The 19,048-nt window shown below is 43.6% G+C and overlaps 1 protein-coding gene across 7 annotated transcripts in view; it reads right to left on the reverse strand.

The window, feature by feature from the left end:
* Positions 1-8,347: 8,347 nt before the first annotated feature.
* tbc1d4 (TBC1 domain family, member 4) overlaps positions 8,348-19,048 on the reverse strand; it is a 28,539-nt gene continuing 17,838 nt past the window's right edge. For 5 of the 7 annotated variants that reach the window (XM_056388932.1, XM_056388931.1, XM_056388933.1 and 2 more), the window contains 10 exons: positions 18,162-18,319; positions 17,074-17,286; positions 15,316-15,477; positions 15,049-15,207; positions 14,686-14,786; positions 14,422-14,565; positions 13,169-13,328; positions 12,804-12,973; positions 11,801-11,977; positions 8,348-11,085 (listed from right to left, as the gene is read on the reverse strand). In XM_056388932.1, coding sequence (XP_056244907.1) covers positions 10,855-11,085; positions 11,801-11,977; positions 12,804-12,973; positions 13,169-13,328; positions 14,422-14,565; positions 14,686-14,786; positions 15,049-15,207; positions 15,316-15,477; positions 17,074-17,286; positions 18,162-18,319 — 1,675 coding nt within the window. In that variant the 3' untranslated portion in view covers positions 8,348-10,854. Of the gene's footprint in view, positions 11,086-11,800; positions 11,978-12,803; positions 12,974-13,168; positions 13,329-13,730; positions 13,937-14,421; positions 14,566-14,685; positions 14,787-15,048; positions 15,208-15,315; positions 15,478-15,939; positions 17,037-17,073; positions 17,287-18,161; positions 18,320-19,048 lie in introns of those variants that run through there. The other 2 variants (XM_056388937.1, XM_056388938.1) reach the window with 2 other exon arrangements.

Here is a 19,048-nt window from a genome sequence, read left to right on the forward strand (position 1 = left end):
CGGTTAGTTAAATAGTTGGACAGTGAGAGCATGGGGTGGCCCCGAGTCAAGGCTAAGGCTGTCTGGGCTAGTGAGTGGAAATCTCAAAAAAAAAAAAAAAGGCTGGGGAGGGGAGAGGGGAACATGCAAAATAAAGGATTAGGGGAAACTCTTAAAGTGACCTGGTTAGAAGGTTTCTGGGGTTTTAGTGAGGGAAAGCTAGGAAAATGGGCGTGGGTGTATTCTGTACTACTGTACTCTATCAAAGCTCCTTTGCATGCTGGTATAGCAGCACGGTGGAGAGGAATGCATTACATAAGATGATAAGATATTCACCCAACAGGACATACACAGAGGCAGTGTTGGCATTCCCAGTGGTCATCTGAAAGTGAGGAGACTGATATAGCTAGATAGGTCACCCAGGAAATATAACTTAAGTCCAATGTCCTTCAGCTCCCATACAAAAACACATCAGCATCCATCATTCAAAATATGTAATAGTTGCTTATTCTTTTCCAGCAGCTCTACAATTAGTTGGTTGTAATACAAACAAAAATGCTGATCTGGTTGTCTGAGTGTTAGACGGCCTGAGGCTGGACTTCAGTTACAGAGTTGGAAATTTTTATTGAATTATATAACTGTTTGGTCTAAATCTTGGCTAAGGAGCAAGGGGTGGATCTACAAGGTCCTTCTACCCCCCATGACTTGCTGGGTTTAACCACAAGTGGAGGCCACATTCTTCAGCCCCTGCTCTTTGCGTTTTGAGGAGATCTGGGCGCTTTTCACGAGCTGTGCTCTAAAGCGGGCTCAGCGCAGAAATGAATCAAACCACACTGAATTTGTCAGCAGCCAGTTCCCCGACAGATGATTTCATCGCTGGGCCCCTGGTCTCTCATCCAGAGCACACACTGAAAGTATCAGGCGTGATCACAATCACAATATTGCTCTTGCTTTTATTTTCTATTTTTATGCATGTTGGGTCCCGTACAAGAGAAACATTTTTCCTTATGTTTCCAGATAGCTGTGAATTGGCCATACATAATGACTGGAATGGTGGAGAGTAAATTCCTAAGCCAAGTTCCTTTAAATCCACAGGGGTTCAGCATATGGATCAGTCTTCCAAGAGGAACAGGAGCCAAGACATCTGTGTGACTAGCAGGGACTGATCCCTTCTACCAGAACACTGGGAATAGGAAAACTAGGATTATCTGGTCACATTGCATATCATGGGCGTATATTCTCTGCACGATATTACATGCCATGCCCTCATTGCTATCAATAAAGTGCTCTGGATCAAATTCATTATGCAGTGTGAATAATACAATGCAATTAGCACGTACTGTTAGATGTGCACACGTATTTGTGAGGTGGTACTCTTTTGTGGACAAGCATTTATAATTATATCTGACATTGTGTAGTAAGGAAAACACTCACTGACAAAGGATCTTTCCCTCCACTAATCTATTCCGCGTGGAGGTTTTCGTTATCCGCCATCCACTGTGTTCCTGTTCAGTGGGGTCTCTGTGCCCAGTTAAGAGTCCCACTAGCCTGAGGGTAAAAGGATGGTGACGGGGATGACGGGAGAGCAAGGCTTAACTATTTCACTGCATTATGTTTTACACTTGCAATAATGCTGTAAAAGTGGAAGATTATTTCATCACCCCGTGATTGTGATATCCACCTTGCTTGTAATTTGACTTTGTACGGTGAGTGAATCAAAGATTTTTTTCGATGGTGGATGGAAGCTATGACATCAAGCAGCGCTGTGCTATTGATTTAGGGTTTCACAGAGATTTGTCAGCGGATAAATTCAAAGGTTTCATATATCTATATGAGCAGTATGTACAGTATAGTGTCAATATGACAAGAGTCTGTGTTTGTACATGCAGGGCCATACAGGAATGGAAGCTTGTGTTCTCACATATGTGACCTCCTGTGTCCTAGAATGTTGCCTCCACCCAACCACACCCCCCTGGTACACACTCACACACACACATACACACACCACACACACACATACACACACAAACACACACGTATTCCACCCTAGACAGGCCAGGTTGCCAGAGCTACACAAACTCCCACCCATTAGCGGCAGGATTCCAGGATAACCATGGCAACCAGTCTCTCACCCCCGGGGAGACGAGCAGTAGAACTGAAAGGCTCCATTCAATTTCCACATCCCAGTACAGCACACACAAAAGGACACACATGCACACTTTTCACACACTAACACACACTAACTGTCAAGCACACACTCGCACGGATTCACACACATACATACACATACACACACACACACACACAGACATGGACACGTCCAACGCAACCCACTTGCTCTAACAGCCTCGCAGTCACTCCAGCCTTCCCTGCCTGCCTCCACTGGGGTGAGTGGGAGCTTGTTAGAGAGACCGCACACTACATCCTCTCACCCACGGTCCTCGACTGCACATACACAGCGCACCAGTGAAACATTAATTACACCTCACTCATTGTGATTAGACACACTTTTAGAGGAAGTCGACAGACTCTTTATTTTATGCACAAAGATTATCTCTCTCTTTCTGTCTCCCTCTTTCCCCGGAGGCATGAAGCATCTTATCAACAACGAAGCGCTGTACTGGGTCAGATCGTCTTACTGCATCCACAGTGGCATTATGGCATGTGCATTCTTGTCTACCACTGGTGTTATGTCACATGGCAGGTACAGGGTGATGAGACTTGTATCATATAGAGTAATTTCTTTGACACCTCTACAGTATCTCCCCTGTGCACAGACCTAAAAATAAAGGTTTGAGAGAAATTGTGTAACATAGAGCAAGGCATGAGGAAATATTGGTATATGATAAAAGAAAGACACGCTGTTTCAGTATCACTTCAGTGGCCAATAAGCATGTAGTTACGATCTCCGGTGAAACCTCCACCCCACTTGAGTGAGCGCAGCGTGCTCCCCAAGTCTCCTCCGTCTCAAACAGCAGAATGTACTCGCTGGGGTTAACCAAGAGGAGAGAGAGCAGGTTAATGACGCACAGTGGGAAATCAACCCTCTAAGTATCACAAATAGTACCAGATGAAATGCATAGGGAGGCACAGGGGTGGGAGAGAATGAGTAGAAAAAATTGTTCATGTTTGGAGTTTCAGTCTGCTCTTGAACCCTTTCATTCATTCAGTCCAGGTGTTTGTGTGTAGATCTTCTGATTCTGCTGTCAATCAATACCCCCCCCCCCCCGCCACTCATACCTGCCTGTCTTTCCCACCAGTAGAATCACCTGACCTGCTCCTCCTCCACCCTCACCTGGTCCCTCATTAGCTCCCCAGCATATATACTGTTCCATTTCCACTTCCTCTCTGCCAGATTGTCTTTGTGCCATATGCCTTTGCTTTCCAGTGCTCTGTTCTCTGCCTGCCTGTTTTGATCCTCGTCGTGTTTTGGACCTTGCCTGTACTTTTTTTTTTTTTTTTTTTTTCCAGATTTTGCCTCAGCCCGACCCTTTGTACTTTGTTTTCCTGCTTGGATTCTTTTGTATCGTTGTTTATTTTTTCTAAGTAAAGACAAGAAATAGGCTATGTGAGGGGAGCAGATGATAAGATTATGGGGGGGGGGATGAAGGAAAGCAGTGAGAAGTATAAGGGAAGACAGAGACAGTCATAGAAATATAAACGACTGACAAACAGAGCTCAGAAATGCAGGGTGTTGATTACCTCCCGCTCACATTAGAGCCCACACAGACCATTAGATGTGAGCCCAGCTTGAATCAATTTGGAAATTATCTATTCAAGAAAATCTTGAGTGGCAAGCCCACAGTACTCATCCTTTTACCAACACAATACTGGTTGTTTTTTTTCTTGTCTTGGTGGCAGACAGTGGGGAGGTGAAGATGTGCAAGGATGCAGCATCTTGCTTAAATGGATGGACAGGTGGGTGACGATTGGCAGAAATTAGGCCAGCAAATATTATAAAAGGGTGCGGTGCTGTTTTGGAAACAATGCAGGAGGGAGCAAGAGAGATCTGGAACGAAGGGAGGGATGGAGGAAGAGTGGAGCGAGGCTGGCACTAATGACGGGAGCGCCAAGGGCCACACAAGTACAGCTGTCTCCCCTCCCAACTTCAGCAATGTCAGATCAGCATAATAAAACCCAGTGTGTTGGTCTGTGCTCGCAGGAACAGCTGGGTGGCTTGGTGGAAAAAAAAAAGAAAGTGAAGAAGCAAGAGGAGAATTGTGCATCACCAGATCCTATCGTCTCTGCTTTGAGCTTGTGGAGTTTCTTGAACAAATCCCAGCGACACTCAGGGAGACTGTAGTTTAGAAAAGAGCAAGAGCAAGCGGTGGTGGACACTTGAACTTCTGGCAGCTTGGACAAATCACTTTGCTTTCATCGAGTTTCCAGTGGCTGACGTCAGGATGTGTCCAGGGCGCACTGAGTCACACATATGCAGGCTCTGCCCACCACCTCGTCTTTGTGTTTGTGCCCTTAGTGGCCTAGTGAAAGAGACGTACGCACGCACACTGCATGATGTCATAAGAACTTGTCCAACCTCACCTCACATCCAGTGTCCCTGATCGCTGATATCATACACCCTCCAGGGGCTTAACTCTGAACACTCTGAACACAGATAAAGTCAGCTCAAATACTTTCTATACTGTACTTGATCTTTACATATTATTTGCACTTTTATTGGATGGACCTACATGTAGGAGGATATCTGCCTGTCTGACTCACTCCTTGTCTGTCTGACCACCCCCTCCTTCTTGCCTGCCAGCACTCTCTTTGTGTCTCTCGCTGTCTCTTTCTCCTCCTCTCTCGCCTGTGTTTGTCTTAATCATTGCTGAGGTGATGTGGGCCAGGCAGAACCAGTGGATAATGTGATTAGAAGGGGCTCAGGCACAAAGTCTCAACTGATCGCTCCCATCATCTGGGTCTTACATTTGTTGGGGATCTCTGGGTGAAAAGTGGCCTTGATGACATCTTCAGACTTGTTAATTAAGGTGTGTCTTTTTAGCCTTGTTTTTTTTTTTTTAAATGTGTGTGTGTGTGTGTGTGTGTGTGTGTGTGTGTGTGTGTGTGTGTGTGTGTGTGTGTGCATGTGACTAAGGATACTGCGTGTGTTTTTCAGGCCTCCAGGGGTTCCACAGATGAATGAAGCACTGGATCAGGTAAGCCAGGCGACAGTCCCCAGCATGTGCTGCAGCTGGCCCCAGGAGATTTTGGGTAGTGTGTCTGCCAGACCGCTGGGGGGGAAGGTTAGGAGAGGAAGAGTGGCTCTCGTCAGGAAAAAGAGGAAGAGGGCTTTGACAAGACAAGCGTGTCATTAATCACAAGATTCTCCAGGCAGTGTTCGCAGCTCTTGCTGCTCTTGATGGAGAGAACCAAAGAAATGGACTGGACTAGCCATGGGAATAGGAAGTGAGTGTGTATGTGTGTTTAGTTCTGTGTTTCTTCTGTGGCTTCATTATTGCCCTATTCCCTATTCCTTCTGTCGTCCCTGGCTCTGGCCGTGTACCATCATCCCCTCTGGCAGCTACATCCATGACAGGTACAGAGAGAGAGAGAAAAGCACTCTGCAGGAAGCAAATCTGTCACTGTGCTAACTAAAACATGTCAGTGTGGTAGTGCTGTGTGTCTAGGTGCACACGTGTGCGTGCCTGTGCTATCCACACTAGCTGATTGGAATCCAAGGCAGCTAGAGTGAAGAGTTTATTTCACAGCTTTAGACAATGAAGAAACAAGGACAGAGTTCAGCCAGTTTATCTTTAAAGTAGGGGATCAGGGGGGAAAGATGGGGTTGGTAATCAAGGCATAACTAAACTGTGAGATGCTGTGAAATGTGTGTGTTTGTGTGTTTTCCTGGCCTCAGGGGAGCCAACTCCTCTCTCTGGACTAGGCTGAGCCCACCTGAGTCTCTCTCCCACCCCTCCAGCTGTTTCCCTCGCCACCTCCAAACCTTCCCTCATCGCCCTTACCCTCATCCTCCAAATTCACTCACTCCCAGTCTCTGTCTACGACTACAAGCCTGGTGCCACTCAGATGAGCTCATTAACAGTGCTCTTGTATCTCTGCAGTTGTGTAATGTTTGTGTTTTTGCCTCCAAACCACTTTATCGATTTGAATTGCAGATAATCGTGCTGCAAAGTAAAAGTTGAGCTGCTGCAAAGACACTCCATGACCTGTAATACTTTGCACTGACAGCTGTAGCCCAGTGTTTTCTACTGAATCGACTCCAGCTTTTAGACTGCGCCACAAGCGGAGCAGTATGAATTCCCATATAAGGCAGGAGGACCCTTTCTAACCTCCTCCCTCCTCCTCCTCCACTCTCTCTTTTCAACCCCCTCACTCCTTCACTGCAACCAGCTAACACTGTCAGCTCGCTATTCCCTTTCTGCTGAGACCGTGGTCTAATGCCCTTAAGACACACACACACACACACACACACACACACACACACACATACATGGGCAGATATCTAACTGAGGGTTGCCTGAGAACAACAGTCCTGTGTCAAACACTGGTGGTTCTTTCAGTTTGAATGCTGATACTTGTCATTTTCTGTTTTCAGTCCGTCATTCACTGAAATACCTGTCTGGACATCTTCATTGCTGCATCACCGTAGGCTCCACAACACAGTAAATATTATACCAAAACTTCAGACCAAGCCTCACAAACCCAGGGGGAGGGATGAGAAGAGCGGGAAGCGGAGTGGGAGTAAAGATGGATTGAAGGGTGAAGATACTGGAAACAGAGAGAGGGGAGAGAGAAAAAAAAAAAAACAGAGCTGATAAGGCCCTCGGCAAAGGAAGTGTCATTCCCAGCCAATCCCCAGTGGACTCCCAGTATCCCACTCTTCCCCTGCTGCAGGATGTGTCCCCGTGTGGGAATACGCAAGGAATGTGGCCCCTTTTGTTTAATGTGCGATAGGCTCCTGGTTGGCGGTCATTTGTGTGTCTTATGTGTGACAAGCTCCAGGCTTGGCAGAGGCTGATCAGAGCAACATTCAGCAGTCCTTTCTGGGTAAGATCCTCCTAGGGAAACAATGACTGGTCCTATGGCTGCTATCTTTCAAAGCCCCTCCTTGGCTGATGGAGCACTTGCTGGGCTCCCATAGTCTACAGATTAAACAAAGAGCTAAGAAGGCATCTGCATCATCAGTTCCCTACTTTTTTTTGTCAGTAGTAGCCCTAAAGCCCTGTCAGATTAGTGCTCATTTGAACTGAATCTTTTCTAACACCATCATTTATATCAAAGTGGATAATATTGTCAACTTCTTTACAACTGAACTATTCATGTTTAGATGATTTGGTGATGTTTCATACATAAGAATGACAGCTGGGTTCAACCTCTGTCTGTACTTTTAATGCAGGATATACTGTATATAATGATTTATCCATTATTTTTGACTTTTCATGTTAGCTAACTATGTCATGTTTATCCATTAGTTTTTGCTATTTCAACCATTAAGAATTTTAGCTTTTTTTTTTTTAATCATTTAGCTAATGCTTTTAACAAACAGAAGCCGGTTTCAACCTTTGACACATGGTGACTTTTAGTTCACTATATATAACAATTTATCCATTATTTTTAGTTTCCTCACAATTTACTATGAATTTATGCCATACTTTTTCAACCGTTTAGTCTTTAGCATTCATCCAGCCTTAGCTTTTTCACCATTTAGCTAATGCATTTAATGTTAGCTAGCTCAACTGTGTATCCATTACCTTTAGCTAACTTTTTAAAGAATTCATCCACCTCTAATACCTATATCCATTACTTTTACATAACAAATTTTAGGATTTATTCTTTACTTTTAACTCTAAGTCAACCATTTATCCATTTCTTTTAACTAACTGGTAGACTTGCTAACTTGCATGATAACTCATTTTCATGCACACATTGAATTACAGTAGTCAGGAACCCTTGGTTGGCTATCATTGATTTACATTCAAGTGATTTTAACGAACCAGTGATTTCTTCATTTCATTCAATGGACCAAAACTTTTTTCATCAGACGTCAAGCATTTGGTGACTATTCATTTCATTCACTGTGGCTAAATCAGAAACACTACTAGGTTGAATGTTTCAGATACACTGCAAAGACTACAACTTCACGGTGGATTTTTTTTTTCCCTCTAGAGACCTACTGTTCTCTTTGCCCAAGGCGTGAACAAAAGTACAACTCTTTAAAAGGCCTTTAAATAGACTGTAAAACTGACAAAGCCTACCTTGGCCTTTTACGCAATAATACGTCTACACAGAGAGACCATTTCTGCTTGAGGCAACGTCCTACACTTGGAGTGCTACAGCAGTAAGGGAACATGATTTCTTTATGAGCGCTTACTGGGCAGGTAAGACATTCGGACATGAGTAGACAGAAAACAAGGCATGGTGAGGTTTATTGAAGAATTCATGACAGTTCCTTTGTGTAGCCCTCATGTTGACAGTTTCTTAAAACACAGTGATACAAGCTCTATTTAGTAGTCAGGACTCAAAGCACCTGATGTAAAATGAAGACCCTTCACTGACTACGACCAAATGCTTTACATTAGATATCGACAAAACGGTCTATCTCCGATTAATAGAGAATAAAGGCCATCATAATGTTTGGCACTACTTAATAAGCTGAGAGGAAATAAACAGTGTGTAATGATGAGTAAACAAGTCGGCCAATGGTCTTTTTCTTTAGTGTCAAGTTTTTACCGCCAATATTTGGTATCTTTTCAAGCTTTTATCTTAGTACAAACCTTAAGAATGCTGAGCAGGTGTAGTGACAAAAAGGTTATCACATTTAACAAACATCACAGCATTTTGGGTGAATTCATTCATTTTTGAGAAAAACAACCACATCTTTGGTTCCACGGTCAATTTCTATGCTGCACAAATACACTAAATAAGCAAAATACGGGCAAAGAGGCAGGAAAGCTGTCAGCAGCACTGTATCCTACATATCCTTCAACAGATTTCAAGATGAGTTATTTGATATGTTTCACTTGCTGAACTGTCGAGAGAATCCCTGCTGTTCAGAGGCGACCATTTCTCTATTATTTATGAGGAGTTTGGTGCAAACTTTTTCAACGTCACCTCAATTACCACAAGAACATTTCACCCTGACAGGGAACGTCAGGACGGATATATCAACCTATCAAACTTTGTGTGAATTAGCTCCTGTAACTGTAGCAAAAGTAGGCGAGTGCTCTGGGTATATGCAAACATGCAGGACTGCTAAACATAAACATATCGTACTGCATGCCAAAGGACTTAGGTCTGAGAATAAAAGCTTTACACTGAAATAGACATGAATGTGTCACCACAACTTGTCACCAAGGACAGGAAGACCGACAGACACTGTGAGTAAGTGATTTCTGTCTTGACAGACATCACCTTGGTTTAAATGTTGAAGTGTTTTATGAAAGCCCAGGACTGTTTTGCTTTCAATCAGAACTGGCAACGGTGAGTCAGACACGGAGGTGGGATAAAACAAAAACGAGGAGAGAGCCAGGGACACTCTTTGAATTCATGTGAACTGTCTGCCTATGCACTCAGCCAGTTCACTGCACAGCTTGTGTGTATGTGTGTGTGTGTGTACATACACTGAGTAGCTCAAAAGGAAACTGGAAATGTCTTTACATTCTCATTTCCTTTGCAGTCTCTCTACTCACCTAAACCCTTGATTTTCACTGCAAACTGTACAGAATTGCACATGTGACCAACAACAATGCAACTGCTGATATGTGTTGTCTTGAAACCTTGAGCCATGCAACACTGCTGTAAGAGACGCTCCTTCTTCTGTCATAACCTTGGGCTGACAAAAAAACAAAGAGTCATACTGACTTTTTCAAACAGAGGCATGTGTGGTACATTCACATCGTTCCTCCACCTTCCTCTGTGAACTCTACCTCAAGTGTCTGAACGTGGTGCTAAAAACAGGGGCGACACCGCGGTCAGTCACACAGGAAACTGAGAAGGCAGACAACCTCACATCCTGCCTGAGCTTTGGAAGAAACACTTCCTCCTTAAAAGCAGCAAGTGCAAGCGCTACAGATCTCTCACGTGAAAGGCAGTGGTGTTGTGCCGAGTGATGAGCAACAAGATAGATAGTATACATCCCCTGATAGTCAAAGCCTAATACGGCAGACGTGCGCCCACGTGCCTCTGTGGTGAAAAACAGAATATTATCTCGATGATCTTTGGAGGGAAATTACATTCACAAACATTTCAAGTGAATAAAAGGAAATAACAAAGCAATGTGATTAGCCTGAGGCAGCGTTTCCATCACAGACACGAGTTCAAAAGCAACAAAAACAATGGGGTCTCAACTCCAGGATTATGCACACTGGTAATGGCTATACGTTGAACCTGAGGTCCAAAGGATTGTTTGCCAGCAGGCACCTTCTGTTCACTGCTTTTTGTGGAGCTACTGAGACTGGTAGTAAATACATCAAGGCAGTGCTCAAAAACATTTGCACAGGCAGACACGTTTCTCACTTGTGTCAATCTAGAAAATATGCCTGTGATTGCTAAGATTTCTGAACAGGGAAGGATGCTGTGCGTCTTGATCTCACCTTCAAACTGGCAGTGACACAGATGAGACAGAACAGCAGCTCTGATCCACGGATGGAGCAGTCTGTTTGCTAATGTAACTGAAACCATCCTCCCACCACTCTGTTATCTGCTGACAAATACCACGTAGATACTTCCCATACAGTCTGCACATCTCAAGTCCAGACATCACACATTTACAAAGCGCTGCTGCTCTTGTGCAGCAGTACAACAACAATAGCTGTGGAGCTCAGCAGCCTTCCACTAAAGCAGTCTCCATTTGTTCACTTCAGTCTCTGTCTGTGCGTCCGCCCTGAGCAGCCAGCCCCCCCCCCCCGGTTGCCATCAGGGCTTCTTGGCTGCAGTTTTGGCTTTCCCGTTGGGTCCTGTTTTGATCTGGGTCATCTCCACATCTGTCAGGGTGTCAGGGGGAAGGCACGAGCGCATGCGTTCAATGGTCTTCTGGTAAGCTGCCCTCTCCTGCTCCAGAGAGCGAATCATGTGCTTCATTTTGCTCTCCCGAGAAAGGAAGTTCTCCACGCTCGTCTCCAGCGTCTGAATCTTCTGCCGTGCAGCCTGGAGGACACAGACATTGTACCTCACAAAACGCAGGGTAGAACACAAAGAAAGAAATTTGGACAGAGGGGAGACTTTTTTTTTTTTTTTTTTTTAAAAAGCTCAGGAGATACAAATACTAAAAAGTCAACTACAAGTTAACACTAGTGTGACTTTGTTCTGGGATCCCATTTAAAAACCTCAACAATGAAGTGCAATCAAACATAAATGTAGTTAATATAGAGCCAGTGGCTTGTTTAAATGACTTGTTTAAATACTGTAGTAACAGTTATCCAACACCATGATGCTGACAGTCCACTGAATGTTCTCGGTCGCATCAGAGATCAGAGCAGCTCAAAACTTTCATTAATGTGAGGACCATGAGGTGTGACTTCACCAGATTTGCATACTGTTGCTCAGTATACAGTATTTTGACATGTATACAGCTTTCAATTCCTTTGTCTTTTCTATCATTTCCACAGTGTTTTTAATCTTATATTTTAGCGCCATCTATGGGTAGTCTGAGATACTACCATCAGAAACTGTCGTGGATGTGTAAACAACACGACAGAGTCCCTCACCACCAGTCCATCCATCCAAAGAGGGAAGTATAAACTGATAACTTAATAACTTCCCACATGTAACTGCTTCCCAAAATCATTTAAACTAATGTTTATCAAAGGTGATGGATGAGGAGATGGTCTCACCATGGAAGTCGGATCCTTCTCTTCCTTACCTGAAGTTTTTCCAGCAGGTCCATGTTCTGTTTCTTCAACTGCACGTTTGTCTTCTCTAGTCTGTCGAGCCGGTCCGAGTCGTCAGGCAACGGTCCGGCATCCAACATCTCATCCTGAAGGACGTGGTACTCCACCTCATAGGCATGCAGCTGCTTGGAGATGTCCATCTCCATTACCTGGCAAACAAAAAGGTCACACATCAAGACAGTTGCCCTGCAATAATAAGTTCACTATTTACTCCTGTTAGTATAGTGTCCCGCTGTTTTGGGGTAATTATTTAGCCCTTTTCTTATATTAAGGATATATATTTTGTGACCAATTTTAAAAGATTTACATCTTTACAAGGAACAAATGGGTTGGAGGCTGAGAAGCAGGAAACTAACCCCTTGTTGGTTTTGGTCTTTTCACTGGATTTGTTGACAAAAGAAAAATATCTAAACTTACCCTTTAATGTTAATAAGCTAGATAATATTTGCACAATTAACTGACAATCAAATCTGAAAAACTGACATCCAAAATTAAGTTTTAAAAGTAGACTATTGTAATAAAACTAAATTGGACTTTTGATGACTGTGGCTGAATTTGGTATTATCTTAAAAGACTGCACAGAGGGAAAGCAATTCTTCCTCTATATACTGTAAATACACATTAAATCAAAATGCCATTGATAAAGTTTTATTTGCAATAACTTTGAAAATAAAAATACCACTATATATATATATATATATATATAGGGTGGAGTAAATATATATATAAGGTGGAGTAAATGAACTGACAGAGCCTACTACAAGAATGATTACAAGAATAATGTTGGTCTTACAATATGCTAAATAAGTAATGTTGAACCTTTTACAGACCTTTAACACATTTTCCACCATCACAAGCACTGAGGAGCTTTTAACCCGTGACCAACCATGCAATATGTATTACGTTTCCATGGCTCACTGGGCTTAATTATTTGGAAACCTGAGACCGTATTTCATTGAACTTCACACTTTGTACCTTGGCAATGGTCTGCTCCATTTGTGTCTGAGTGAGAGTGGGAAGTGTAGTTTTCAGATAGTCCACAATGCTCTCAAAGCTGTCACACTCCACTATCTCCCCCTCATGGCTGCTCAGCAGACAGAGGGCCACTTTAAAGATCACTTCCGTCCCCTGGGCAAATACAAAATCTGAAAAAAAAGAAAGAGGAGAAAAAAAAATTCAAACCACACACACAAGCAAAACACTAATACTTTACACACTTTTACCTTTAAGCTGTAATTGTTATGAGGCTATTTAAATGCCAGCCTCTTTAGAAAATAGCATTATGCTGATAAGCATTTGTGTGTGAGCAAATGCAGGGGGCCATTATTCTAAAAATATACCAAAGATGCGAGACACGAAGCCGAGAGGGAACTGCGAGGCGAAGAGGGTGAGGAACCACGGCGCTGCGTAGAGGCTCGGGCAGATCTCGTGCTCCTCGAAGTGATTGTACAACTCGCGGTGGTAGTCGTGTAACAGTCTGGAGAGCTGGTACATCTGAACCTGGGATAACACAGACACACAGTGTGCACAGGCATAAACACTCTCGTATTAATGCATGTACAGGTCGAAACAAGCTGTGCCAGAACAAATTGGCGTATCTGGATCTGCAAGGGAGAGAGTATCACAGCGCTAAAAACAATTACCAGCTGTCAAATGAACCTTTACCCAAGCTCCTCTAGTATTGCCAGTGTTGTCTTAGAGACTTGCTCAGACACGCACACGGAGGGCCAAGCATTTGACGAGCAATACTAACTCTCTTGCAACACATTACAATGACCCTGACAAGTGCGCCAGTGGAATGCACGGCAGACAGAAAAGAGAAGCAGAAGTCAGGTCAAACTAAGATTAGCCTGTTATCTGTCTTTCAGTTTCCTGACAGTTACATAAAAACATACACGGTACCTTTATGTCCTCGCACTAAACCCACTGCACAGAGGAAGAAAAAAACAAACAAAAACGGCACAAATCCCTCTCGTCTTTGAAAATCTTTGGGTCGGTCTTGCGGCGTGAGGGAGAAGCGGTGCTCGGACAAATGGTTACCTGACACGGATTAAACATTACCACGCCTGCTGACGCTTTCGCCCAGGTGAGGTCAGCTGATGTTTAACTGGAGCTAACAGAGCAGGCACATACAGGCGTGGTTTGAATAAGAGGTGGAGACACTTGACTGCTGTTTGCTCTTGCTGACTAATAAGCCACATAGGTGAGAGGCGAGCTGGGCATCTTTTACAGCAGGCCATACTGTTTTTAATGGGTTAGACACTTGTACAATAGCATTTAAATTTAAAATGCCACAATGTGTAATGATAGCTCTTTTATTCTTCTGAGCTCAAATGCTCAAATTATTCAGAGCAAATGTTTTTGAGAATGAAAATCGGGACGATCCTGTGGTGCAGTACTATGTGTTGCTGTTTAATCCCAGCGCCCTTTGGTCATATCTATGCGTTGCTGTCTATCACGGTGTCTTCTTTGATACTAACAGTGGGTGTTCTTGTTATGTCTGTTGTCTAAGCCTAAATTATCTTGCAGGGATGAAATGTAGAGGGTTCTGCTGCTGTGTTGAACTGGTCCTCCCACTCATTCGACTACTCACCTGCAAAGACACCATGTCAGGTCTGTACTGCCGCCTGATGCCGAGGTCATACATCAGGTACTTCAGCATGTCAAAGGCCTGTTCCTCGCTCATGTGCAGGAGCAGCACTCCAGCCACGAAGCTGATACCCTGGCAGTAGCCAACCTGTGTGGCACAAAAATATAAGAGCGCACGCCACGTACAACCAGTTTCATGACATTCGCCACCACGTTAACACGCCAGTGAAGTGATTTACTGCGGGGAAACAGGATTATGGTTATGTACCTCTGTATCCAGCAGAGAGTAGGCTTTGAGGAGGTTGTAAAGGGAAAGCTGCCCTGCACCCAGCTGGGCTGAGAAGTACTGGTGGGTGGGGAAGGTCCGGCCTGAGGGGGAGGGAGACAGATGATATTTAGCTAACATGACAAGAAGAGGCAGTTCGCCCATGAATAAGTAATCGTAAGGAGAATAACAACCAAACTACTTCTCCTACAACACCTACAAATAATCACAGCTTCTACTCATAGAGCAACTGAGGCTGAAGTTGTCTTAAAACTTTTTCCTTGACATGGATCAGTCTGAATCATTTTCCCATGTCTGAACTAAATAAAACCCCATTTTTTTTGTTTTGTACAGTCGTGTGCACACCTAGATCCACCAGAATGGCGTGCTGCTGTGCGGTGAGCTGCTTCAGCAGGTCATGGTAGGGGGTGTCCGGGGCATGCTGGCGCTGGGGCAGCCTTTGACGCAGCCGGTGCTGATGGGAAAGGAGCAACCAGACCTCCCCGCGCCTGCTCTTGGGAACACCTGCACACAAAGATGAAGATTATATCTTCACTATCCCTTTCTCTCGCTTTCTTTCGCACACAAAAACTTAGACACACACACACACACACACACACACACATCTATCACCTTGGCAGAGTGCGCGGTACATCTCCTCCTTGTCTTGTGGGACTGTTGTTCTGCCTGGGGCAGTCAGTTTTCTCTCCCACAATGCCTGTGCGTCTTTGGAGCACTGGCCCACTTCCTGGTAGTTGAGCTTCATCTTGCGGATGTGCAGCTCATCTCTGCTCGCTGCAGCGCACCCAACCCAATCAAAAAGAGATGACACAGATGAAATGAACACATTCAACATAATTTTATCGATTAAGATTTTCTCTCCTCGTGGCAGAAAACCAACACCAAAGACCAACGAAGGAGGCTGTACTAGAAAAGTGCGTTTGCTTTGGTAACACAGAATGTACCTGATTAAAAAAAGATGTCAAATCTGAGAGCAGCACCTTATGCCACCAGTTACCATGGAAAGCCTACCATGTAAACACAAGCCACAATACCCGCATTAACATCAAAACTCCATCTTCACTATGCTGAAGTCATGAGAGGTACAAAGGACAAAAGAGACAAGAACACCATGAAGTATGATCGTCCCTGAACATGCAAGCAAAATAAGCTGAATTGAATGAATATAATAACCAACACCCAAAATCATGCAAACCATCTGCCTTGATCCCAAGGGGCTCCTTTTGTATCGCTTACCTTCTATTGAAAACGGTTATTCACAGTTAGGTCCTCAGACCAGCATTGGTGTCATAGTAACAAACAAAGGGAAAGAGATGTATTGGTATAGTGAATCATTAAAGGCTACACATGGCAGGTGCATCCCAAGGCTAAAACTCTTTCACTCCATCTGTTCTCTGGGAACAACATGTTAATGTGAAATGCTACAACATCATTTACGAGATGGAGTTTATATCATGCAACTACAATCATTTTAAAGATCTATTTCTGATAATAAAGAAGCTAATTAACGGTCCCAACTGGCCTCTACTTCCTCTTCTCCTCTCTATCCCCCCTCTTGTCTCCTGTTAACTTCCTGTTAAGGGGACAAGTGGTTGTGAGGAGAGGAGTGGAAAAAAAAGGAGTGCTTAAAAAAAAAAAAGAGAAAAAAAAGAAAAAGGCTTTGGAATGCACCCTAAGTAACCTTGGCCATTAGAGGGCGATGTTTTGCCAAAGCTACTGTATATCCTGTTATTTTACTGAACTATGAGCTAATAGTGCTGCTACTGTTGGCTTCTCAAAAAAAAAAAAAAAGGAGAATTAGTTTGCATGCACTTTAACCTACTGAGTCTATGAAATGTTTGTGCATCTGCGTTGTGTCTGAAACGTGTGTCAGTATGAACGACCGCAACGTTTAGCTCTAAATATAACTGTGCTCCAGAATCCCAAACCAACACGGCAACGTTTGACCTCTCAAAATAAACAGAAATGAAAGCTTAAAGAGTCGCTTACTTCTGAGCCTTCAATCCCTGTCCACGCTCATAAAGCCTCAGCTGGGAACAACAAGACTCCAAGTGTCAGAGAGTGAAATTTTGATGATAGGTGAGGAAAAGGGACAAGAGTGGAAGCTCCCACTGTGATAAATTTCTTCATAGGCTGATAAATCTTAACAATAAGAGCCAGTGTGAGCAGATTTCAAAAACTACAGCCTCATGACAAATTATAAATACTCTGTGTCTGCAGAGAAACTAATGCACTAAACATCAAAGTGAATGATCGCAAACAAGACTACAGACATTGTGTTCTTCATTTTTGTCAGTCATGTGACCAAAAGAGGGATTTGTTCAAGGTTGATTATCATACTTTATATGCATAGTAGTGACTGATACTCACCCTCCAGCCTCTGGTTCTCCTTCTCCATGCGCAGCAGCAGGATCTGCTGGTGGATGGCAGTCTTCCATAGAGACCGGTAGTCAGCCCCCTTCTTCTTAGGCCTCCCCCCAGACAGGGGGTCACCCGTCGGCGACAGCAGATGCCCGAAAGGGTCCAGACTTGAGTCCGAGGAGCGAGGAGAGAGAGGCAGCAGCTCCCTTGCATCAGAGTGATCTAAAGCATCAATTAAAGTACACATGGAAAATAGATTTTTAACTTACATTTTTTTTGTATGAGCAATGAATCTAATAACTGTCTGATATCAGCCAACTCTGCATCACTACAGAGCTTTCCAGCATCTTCTAACTTGTTGTTTGGGTTTGACAGCATATTGGTTGTATGGTTTAATCTACCACTCTCATCAGCCCTGTTTCCTGCAGCAGCAGCAGCCACTGTAACCCATTGTGATGCTAACTGAGCAGCATCAAACAGTTGGTGGAGACAAAACTGGGGCTACAAAAAGAGTGCACATATTATCGGCACTGTAAAGCATTTTGGATGAAGGCATATAAAATGAAAACCTCTATTTGGGATGAGTGAGGATCTGTGCTTAACAACAACAAACATAGGCAATTCAAATACGGCTGCTGAAGTCATGTGACCGGTTTTCTCAGCGCAACACCACTTTTATTTTGATTTGCCTTGATACAGTGCACCACTGCACTGAAAGCAGCATTTACAAAATAAAAAAAACAATCACACAAAGCATGACTGACAATTTTGTGATGTTCGTTCCAAGATTCACTGAATCTGAGAATAATCTACTCGCTACATTTCTTTAAGATTCCCTGAGTGAGCTAGGAAAGACTATTCTAAAGACAAGAACAGGTAGGAGGATTACTGTTGCATTCATCTTACAAGGATGAAGTGGGAAAATACCTCTTTCCTTTCAACCTTTACTGCTTTCCACATGTATTATTGCAATTTAAAAGTCAAGAATCAAATGTTCCTCCTGCCTCGTTCTCATTTTCTATGCACTATTCAGACCATATTCATTGTGCATCATGTTGTGCCTTGCCTGAACTGCTAGAGGGATTTTGTTACCAGACCTGGGTGCTGCATGGATGCGGATGGCTTATTCATCGGCGAAGCGACTCTCAGGAAGATCTTCTGTCTCCAGGAGACCCTGCGTGGGGTCGGAGGGAGACCTCCACTCACTGAGTCACTGCTGCACCCAGACAGGGTCCTCTTCCTGCCTTCCCCATTGCTACGAGAGAGGACAGCAGCGTCACAGACACCCGATAAATCAGTCAGGTGTCATCTGACACCAGCGCTCCTTCAGCACTCTTTTACAAAATGCAGGCACACACGTACTCATCCTTCAGTACATGAGCACAAATACTGATCTCATCTCACACTTAAGAAACCTTATGCAAGCTTCTCATCTCAGCTTCACCGAGCTGATGAGAAACGGTCAAGATTTACCTGAAGCACACGGATGAAAAACATGCGCCGATTCCCGATATCCTTGTTAATAAAGCAACAGTTCACCATTAGTATGTAAAATGACAACAAACATCAGCCACACAAACAGCCAAGAAGTTACTTTTTTAGTACAGAAGAAAACTTGAGCTGCTTGGGGTACTATTACTAGTATCTCTATTATTAGTATCACTTTTGGTTCACATTTACATCGAATCATTTGGCAGATGCTTTTATTCAAAGCAACTAAAGGAGTGCACAGCAAGTGCAAGTTAGGCATAGTATTGAGTCATAACTGAAAACCTTTAATTTCACACCTACCAACTCACTAAATGTGGGTAAAAACTAATTACACATTATTATAAAAGAAACGCTTGGTCAGTGCTCTGCCAAATCTTAAAGGGCCAATTTTGATGGTGCAAACAGTGTTTCATCATATGTGCAAAGGCAGTGAGGGTCTGTGAAGTCCGCCTGCTGTTTGTTCTAACATGCTGTGTGCTTTATGCAGAAGAGT

Source organism: Seriola aureovittata, chromosome 11 (assembly GCF_021018895.1).
Source record: "Seriola aureovittata isolate HTS-2021-v1 ecotype China chromosome 11, ASM2101889v1, whole genome shotgun sequence".
Lineage (NCBI taxonomy): Eukaryota > Metazoa > Chordata > Actinopteri > Carangiformes > Carangidae > Seriola > Seriola aureovittata.